Genomic DNA, 8837 nt, shown 5'->3' on the forward strand with positions numbered 1-8837 from the left:
TCTATGAGACTGAAGTCCCTTCCGCTGAAGGCATAGGTTAACAAGATTAAGAAGGATTCTAGGTGAAGGAGGAAGAGAATACAGAATATTTTTCCAAATTAACCTTTTCCTAGTCAATGTGTCTCTAAATACTTCTTTGTCACACACACACACACACACACACACACACAGAATTTTAGTCATCATAAATAATCCTATCTTTTTATCTTTCATAGCTATTGCTTTAATACTGATAAAACAAACCTTCAATTTTCTTCATGAGGGAGATTATAATTTAATAAATAATATAAAATAATTCTGCCTATTGTAATAGCACATTGTCAATTGAAGAGAATACACTTTTTAATGCGTGGTATTTTATTTAAACACACATATACAATGACAAAGGAAAACACTATAGAATTCAGCACAATGGTCTCATGCATTGGTAGGACAGGCAGACATTCATTGTACAGAATGAAATATGGGTGGAAAATAGGAAAAGCCTGGAAAGCAAGTTTTATTTCCCATCACCACATAGAAGGGTCTTCAAGCCTGTAAAACACAAGGAGCAGAACATGTGAAAGAAGCTGGGAGGCCTCCAAGAGTGAGAAGTTCAGTTCTGAACTGAAAAATGATCAGTAACTCTTAAGAAGCCTCCTGTCAGCACTCCAAACAAAAAGCCACATGGAAGAGCAGCCCCTGAGACAGCTACATACTGTGCCAAGGCTCAGCTGAGAGGCTCTCACTCGTGTTAATGGGTGTCTCAGTCAAATCTCTGGAGGAGTATTTAAACGGCTCTGTATATATAAAAGGAGCTGAGGAACTCCACAATATTTCTGAAGATCAAAATATAATACAAGAATTACACAAACTGTAACAGGAAAGTTAGTGTTGCTCAACTCTGAATTTGCTTCTGATGTTTTCTTACAAGCCTTTTTATGCAGCAAGATGCTATTTATTAACTATAAAGAGCCCTTTTAAATATAATAGTATTCATAAGCAACTTCAAGGCTATCAACTTTTGTCGCCTTCTAATTGCACATGATTGAATCTGTCAATGAGAGTACAATTAGCTCTATTTCATGCACTGTTATTTCAGGTCATAAAACAAAGCCAGCAGCAGAATTATAAGTAGGTCTGAATCATTATTTTCCTAACTTTAAGTAGACAAAGCCTTCCCTAAACTTCACTGTGACAAGCATTATATACCTATCCATGAAACATTCAAAGGTACGTATTGCTTAGTATTAAAAACAATCCTTATGAATTTTCTGTCTGTTTCTCTTGCATTTGCTGTTTATATCTGGGCTGGTATATGAGGTTTTATTCTAGCTCAAATCATTGTTTCCCTTTGAGAAACAAATCTGCCAACTCTATCCTTGTGCCCTTCATTCTGGCTGGCCATTTCACAAGTGAACTAAGGGAGAGGGGAGGGGAGATGGGTTGCCCCGTGGATTCTTTAGGGAGAACCTTGATGAAGAGTGACACAGCAGTCACACACACTAAGTGTTCTAGTGACCTCTTCTGGGGAAGTCAGTTTTTGATGTGGTAGAGCCCTGGGCTTCAGACAGACAAGGTACCAGGGAGAAGAGTGGGTCCTGTGCATTGTGACTGTACTGTGCATGGATGAACTCAGGAGGCAAGGACAGCATAGTCAGGGGTCATAAAAATAAAGGACTAAATGTATAATAGGTAATGTGAAATAGGAAGAAAAGGGGCAAAAGGGAAGGAAGTGGGAGGGCTAGGGGAAAGGATAGAAGGGAGTAGGATTAATATGAGAAAATGGAAAAATAGGAACAAAATTTTTGTAAATAGGGAGGGCTGGAGGGGTTGAAGGGAGGGCTGGGCAAGGGTGAAAAATAAGAACCAAGAGAGACTATGTAAAGATGCAAATTTCCAATGATGAATGCCATTATATTGTATACCTAAAATGTACCAATGATTAGAATGAATCATGGATAATGTAAAATAGGAAGAAAAGGTCCAAAGGGGTAGGGGTAGTGGGAGGGGCAGGGGAAAGGAAAGAAGGGAAAGGAAAAATGATGAGAAATGGAAAAAATGGAAATAAAGTCTTTGTAAATAGGGAAGGGTGGAGGGCGTGAAGGGAGGGCTAAGAATGGGGAAAAAATAAGAACCAAGATGCATTATGTAAAGGTACAATTCCCAATGAGAAATGTAATTGTGTTGAATACCTACAATGTACCAATAAAAGAATTAAAAATATATATATAGGCCAGTTAGGCTTCTTTTGGGTAGCAGACCAGGATGTGTCAGAGAATCCTCGCTTAATGGCGAACACATAGATTTTCTTGGGCACCTTTTCCTTGAACAGATCCACACTCCAATATTTACTGAGGCTACAGATAAGTTCCTAAGAATAAGACGTCATTCAATAGTCATTTGCTGAATGTAATAAATTACTGTGTTGAACTACAGTACGTCAAACAGTAATCTGGAGCACTTGGTCTTTCTATAGATTCATGTAAAACTAGAAAGGCTGGAGTCACATGAGTAACATTTCCTAGAACATAGGGACACTCACCCTAGTGTAGGCAAATTAAAGATTCTCCAAGCCAAAATGGATAGTTGTTTATTTTCATTTAGAGTTGTGGGCTTACTCTATACTCTCCCAATTCTAATGCTAGACATTCTATACAAATTCTGAGCTAAAAGTTACTTATATTTAGAATTTTCAAAGGTGCACCAAATAATATAGGCTAGAAAATGCAACCTCAAGGAAGTTTAGAGATTTGCCAATGAGCAAAAAGAAAAGTCCTCCCTGCCTGGTTATCCATTCCCATTTCTCCCCCACCCCAGGTCTGGAAGCCCCCATCCCAATGCCTCCCACCTTCCCCTGGACACCTGGAGCTCTGTGACAATGTCCCCACCATAGACCTTGTCATACCTAGTTCTGGGGACATTTTCTGTGCTTTCTCTCATTAAGAGGTCTGAAATCAACGTCTCAGGGCTAGATCGTTTTCCATATCTAAAAAAAAGAGCAAAGGAAAAGTCATTTAAAGTAAGCTTGAAAAAGCCATAAAAATTTTAGGGAAAAAAGAAGTCTACTATCTGGATACTAAACCTGAAAGCTATTTTCAGTTGTTCATCTGCTAACTGCTGATATAGGTACCTGCTAATCTAGTTATATGAAGCCATCAGAAACATTATTATAAATGAGATTTAAATTTTGTACTATCTAAATTTGTTTAAATAACTTAATTTGAACTCAACCAAAAGTCCTAGTCAAATGTTTCTTTTTATACTACCATCAATAATATATATTATATAATATATTATTTATGTATGTGTGTATAATAACTGACAGAAAATTAAAAACCATAAAAGCATGATTTATAAATGTTTCCATAATTAGTTGATTGGCTATAGATCTGATGATACATAGCAGTTTAAATCTTAATATCACATAGACCACATGATATGCCCGAAACAGCCCTCCAAGGGGTAGGGCGACCTGCAGAATGATGTTCAAAACCTACCTGTGTCTCTGAATCTGTTGTCTAACTTATAAAAATAAAATCATAACTCTTGCTTAAATGGGAATCTTTGTGAAAATCCAAAGTGAAATGTGAGTCCAAATGCTTTGATAGTGACAAAGTGATACTCAAATACACATTACTGCCACTGAAATGCATCCATCCTTACAGCTACCACCAGATCCTGGGTCTTGTATTTTCCGTATTTATTCAAGGTACCAAAAGCTAAAAGCCTTTCCTGATGCTGTGACTTTAACCTTCCCTGTAAGTACAAAGGGATCCTATTGGTGCATGGAAATGTGTTTATGAGATTTCTTTTTCCCTCATATAGCAGAATCTGGCTGGGACAATGTGCGATGCAAGGTTACGTTTACCTGTGAAGGTAGTATACATACCTGCTTCAGGATGCTGCTAAAAGAGTTTGGAAAGTCCACATCCAATTATATATTTTGAAGAGGTTATTTCCCCTTTCTCTGAAAGGGATTAGACAGGAGCAGCTGCTTTGTTTACACATGAAAACGTAGCCTGGTGTGGACTGATTAACTAATAGGTACAACAGCTGAACAAAGCTGCCAGAGGGTTTGCTCCAACTGCCTATCAAGTACAACTAAATCCAAATGTTTTGGGAAAATGTCCTATTATTGCTGAGAGTCAAAGGAAAAAATGTCTCTGCTCCCTCTCCCATCATTTGTAAGATTTCCTCAAAGATTTTCTGGAGTTGCGATACCAAACCCTAGGCTGCTGCCTCTTTTTAGTTATTGTGTCTATCAGTTGATTTTACTAATCTTAAAACTCTTAGACAACCTTAATTCACTTATCTTCATCATGCTCCAATGAATAAAAGAACTGGCAACTGTTTTCTCCAATTTACCAGTAAAGAACCTAAATCTGTAATAGCACGATTTACACAGTCATAAACTGGCACCCAGGACAGCAATGTTCACTACTCTTCCTTCTCTAATTAATTCTGTATTATCCTTCTTTTCTACAATGCTTTTACTTCCAAAGAGAGTCTCTGGGGCAAAAATTCTCAAACCTGGCTGCACATTATAATCACCTGGGGAGCTTTAAAAAAAATTATGAAAGCCTAGGCCCCACCTCCAGTGGGTCTAATTTAATTGGTCAGGGGTGCAGGCCAATGTCCATATATTTTTAAAGGACCTCAGGTGATCTAATGTGCAGCCAGGATGGAGAAACAGTAATCTGGGGGTGAGTTTCTTAACCTTAGCACCACTGACATTTTGGGCCAGATAATTCTTTGTTGTAGGGGACCGTCCTGGTCATTCAAGGTTGTAGCAGAGTCATTGTCCTCTAAGCACTAGATGCTAGTACCACCCACCTCTGGTTGTGACAACAAAATTTGTCTCCATTGACAGATGTTCTGGGGACCATAAAATCACCCCAGCTGAGAACTATAGGTCCAGGGAACTATGTGAACAAAATGTGATGGACTCATACTCTACAATAAGCAATGCATCTTTCAGAAGCAATAAACCAGGGGTGGATACAGCACTGGCATACAGTTTTAAAACATGGACTGAGTAGGGAAAAAAGAATGATTTCAGATGACCATACATGCCAAACTAAAACAATCATAAATGATGCTCTCATTTTCAAAGCACATACTTGTGCATATGAGTGGGCATCTGTGGTGGGAAGGCAATGATTTCAAATTGAACAGATGCCAGGGAAGTAGGAGCTTCTGATGGCTTCTAAACAGGAATTAATATGAAGACGACAAAGAGAAACTCCCTTAGGGGCCAGCTGCCTGCCTAACCTTCCAATGCATCCCTTCCTGCATCCCTGCCAATGAAACTCAGGTCCCTTTCCCTTGCTTTTTCCTCATCAGACCTCACTGATTATTGATGGTGCTGACAACATTCAAGAAACTCATTAGGAGAGCTCCAATTCCATAGCCCTTCCAAAAAGCTTTCATGAAATGTTCATGGTTCTGTGACCTGTAAAGTGGAGATAACTATATTCACTTCAAAGCTCTGAGGTGAAGACTGAATGAAATGCCCAGGCAAACATTTTGATATGCTACTTTATTCAGTGGCAATTACCTTTGTAAAAATGAATTCTACTGTCTATCAGGCTGTAACTAAATGACTAGCAAAGGTTTTCTTAGAAAAAGCAACAGTTACTCTGGACTGAATGATAGCATAAGCAAAAGTTTGGAGAATTAAATTTCTGAGAAGTCTATAGAATTTAATACATTACTGCTTTTTGCTAATTGAAATGATCAGATTTTAAGAGATTTCCAACCAATATTATTTCATTGATTCTGTACAAACTGGGATGTTTTCATAAGGCTTTTAAAACATACCTTATTGATGAAATAAAGAAGATAACTATTTTAAAAGTATAAATTCTTCCCCATTTGGAACCTTTTAAACTACGCTTTGACTTGTAAACAGCAAAAATATGATTTAAATAAACCCAAACAAAAATACCAGTACTTTATAATACATAACTGAAATCTGTTAATTAAATAACATAAATGTTTCTAAAGGGCTTATTCTTCATAGCTCCTTAATGTCCTTTAATCTCAATAATTAAAATAAGAATAAACGATTTACAACTAATATTGCACCAATTTTGGAAAGAAATTTTAAATCCTACATTATCTGTAAAATAGTTTGGATTTGGCTTTTCATTTAATATTTGATGTTGAGACTGAAAATGTGGTATTTTATTTTGACTTTCTGGACATTTAGAATAAAGTTAACAATTTATCAGATTTTGGGCAAGCCCTGGATTTATGCTACAGTTACAGTACTAGACCAGTGTAAAATTTGTCTTAAAAAGCAAGTGGACACGTTCTTACTATCAGGTGGGGAAATTCTGTATCTTAGAGCAACTGTTTTTATGCTACGTCTCTAATTATTGGGATGGGAGTTCTCAAGAATGGAGCTGAGACTGTACCGAGAAAAGAAGCTCATAGTTGTATTTGTCTTTGTCTAAACACTGACACTCAGTTCACTGAGGACAGGTTGGAAGGTCTAGCCACCTCTGCCGTGCCCAAGCTTTTCCTCCTTGGTTTTCTTCAGTGGTTGTTCTGTTTCCCATAGACACCAAGTTCGCCTTTCTTCCTATAGCCTTCCTGGGGGCACCATTGTCCCTTCGCCCCTTTGGAGTTTTCCTATGGAGGTTTCTAGACAGGCCCCCAGCTGCTCAAAATAAAAAGAGACCCTAGGAGGTCCCCAGACCAAAGCCTGGGGAACCTGACCCTGGATTCACAACTTAGTGATTGCAACTGGAAAGGGACTCTACCCAATTTGTGTATTTTGTGCCCTGCTGAGTACGCGCCTGATACTGTCCTACCCTGGGATGTGGGGGAGAAAGTCCCAGTCGCCTAATCTCCCCAGGATCTGCGGGTGTGCAGATCGCTCCCCCTTGTGTCCTGCGGAGCCCACCCACCTCTGCCTGGTGATGAGGTTGATGTAGTGTCGCAACGCCGAGTAGTATCTGGCCATATCTTCCGCCGGTGCGTCCTCGCCGGGGTTGTCTGGCTTGGTGGGGTATGCTTCAGCCAGCGCACCCAAGCACACCAGCAGGGACAGGGCGAGGGTCAGTCCGGACAGGCCCAGTCGGTTGCTACCGAGCATCTGAGGAGACAGAAGGCTCAGTGCAGGGAACTTGGGATTCCGAGGACGCACGCGCGCGCCCCTCTCCTCGCTACCACCCGCGACGCCCAATCCGCTCCCATCTCAGTCCCGCAGGAGGAAGCTGAGCTTGGTGAGCAGCACTTTGGAGCTTAGGACATCTTGTGCCCTGGCCTGGCCCCTCTGCCCCGCCCCCAAACTCGAGCAACTTGTCCCAAGTCGCAAGGATGAAGAGTCGCGCGGCGACTTTTAAAGCAGAGTTAGATGTTCCTTCCTCTGAGTTAAACAATGACCGCTTTCCTCCCATCTCCAAACCCTTCTTGGAAGAGGAAACTTTGTTACTTTTGGTCAGCCTGGCTGCAAGTGACGGCTGAGATTCCGTCGGGGTGACAACTGAGGTGGCAAGGGGGAAGAGAACTGTTCCCAGGCTAGCCCGTCTCGGCTCGGATCCCGAGGCTCCTGGGGACGCGGGGTCCCGACGCCAGGGATTCCTCCCTCGGGAACCTGCCCAGGAAACCTGCTTCCCGCGCGCCGAAATCTGGGCTTCTGGGCTGCGTCCCTGGGGAGACCGCCAGCCGCCCAGGGAAGGGGTCCCGTGTTCTCCTTCCACGTCCTCCAGAAGATAACCCAGGGGGCCGCCCAGCCAGGAGGGCCCCGGGGAAGGGCTGATGGACACTCAGACGGAACTAGAAGGGACAAGTGGAACTTCGCCGCCACGAAGGACTGGCGGCGTCCGGGGGTGAACCCGGCCAAGTCCGGCGCGCAGAGGTCGGGGCCCGGGGCGCAACCCTCGCAGGGCTCCCGGGCTCCGCAGAAGGGTCTCGCGCTGGGGCGAATTCGGCGGCATCCCCTTCCAATCGGGTCCCGGCGCTTACCTTGGCTGGCGAGCGGGCGTGGCTGGGCGGCAGGTGCTCAGCTGCGGGGCGCGCCTGTCCGAGGGATGAGAGCGGACTGCCGGGGTGCGGAGAGCGGGTCGCAACTGAGCTTTTATGGAGCTCCCTCGCCGCGCGGGAGGGGCCTCGGGCAGTCACGCTTGGGCGAGTCCCACCCGCCACTTCCCGCCCCCGGGTGGCGGGGGAGGGGCAGCCGTACGAGAGTGTCAGCTTCGGGAGCCGCCCACACCCAACTCTCCCTCCCGGCTCTACGGCGGGGCGGGGGGGGGGGGGGGCGGACTGGGACAGCGAGGGCGAAGCCGCGCCCTCAAAGTGCGCTGGACAGCGTCACCCCAAGGTGCCTGCCCTCCGAGGTCCTGTTCAGACCCCGCTTTCTTCCACGCCCGGTCTAGTCCTGCTAGAGATGAGCGCAGCCAGGTCTCTGTCTCCTGCCGCCGGGATGACTAACCCATTGGGTGGGGGCAGAGGGTCCCCGAATTGTGTACTAGATGGAGCATCCCCGCGGCACCCTCGCGGGGCACAACCGCGCTCTCTCGGAGGGAGGCAGCTGGACCCGCAGGTTCCTCCCGAACCCACAGGTACAGTAGAGGGGAGGAGACGGCCGCCCAAAGTCCTGAGCTCGAGGGCCCCCAAAGCGCCCCGCGAGGAGCCTACAACGCGCCCGAGGCTTGGTTCCCTTCTTCCCCTGGTTTTTCTAGATTAGCCCTGCCCAAACTCTTGCCCCTAAGCAGCAAGCCCAGGTAGGTCTCAACCTGAAAGAGTGAAATAACTCTACTCAAGACTCCCAGAGGCAGAACGATGTAAACAGACTTCCTTGTTTGCTAGAAAAGAGTGTTTCCAGTTTCTGGAGACTTTTTGGTTCG

General features: G+C 44.1%; 1 protein-coding gene across 1 annotated transcript; it reads right to left on the reverse strand.

The window, feature by feature from the left end:
• Positions 1-329: 329 nt before the first annotated feature.
• Positions 330-8231, reverse strand: Npy (neuropeptide Y). Its single transcript, XM_004839545.4, has 4 exons — positions 7957-8231; positions 6897-7084; positions 2888-2968; positions 330-534 (listed from the first exon to the last, which is right to left on the reverse strand). The coding sequence occupies exons 2-4, from the start codon at positions 7082-7084 to the stop codon at positions 510-512; spliced, it is 294 nt and encodes a 97-aa protein (XP_004839602.1). The 5' UTR covers positions 7957-8231; the 3' UTR covers positions 330-509.
• Positions 8232-8837: the final 606 nt, after the last annotated feature.

Source organism: Heterocephalus glaber, unplaced genomic scaffold (genome assembly GCF_053883595.1).
Source record: "Heterocephalus glaber isolate CG9 unplaced genomic scaffold, H.glaber_assembly_v1.0 deba00000676, whole genome shotgun sequence".
In the NCBI taxonomy this organism is placed as follows: Eukaryota; Metazoa; Chordata; class Mammalia; order Rodentia; family Bathyergidae; genus Heterocephalus; species Heterocephalus glaber.

Bases quoted from the DNA above. Each gene is read 5' to 3' on its own strand.
- Npy (XM_004839545.4), bottom strand. From the start codon at position 7,084: ATGCTCGGTAGCAACCGACTGGGCCTGTCCGGACTGACCCTCGCCCTG. The intron at 2,969-6,896 runs GTGGGTGGGCTC...TCTTTTTTTTAG, and splicing joins AACCTCATCACCAGGCAGAG to ATATGGAAAACGATCTAGCC. The intron at 535-2,887 runs GTATGACAAGGT...TGTGTTTTACAG, and splicing joins GAAAATGTCCCCAGAACTAG to GCTTGAAGACCCTTCTATGT.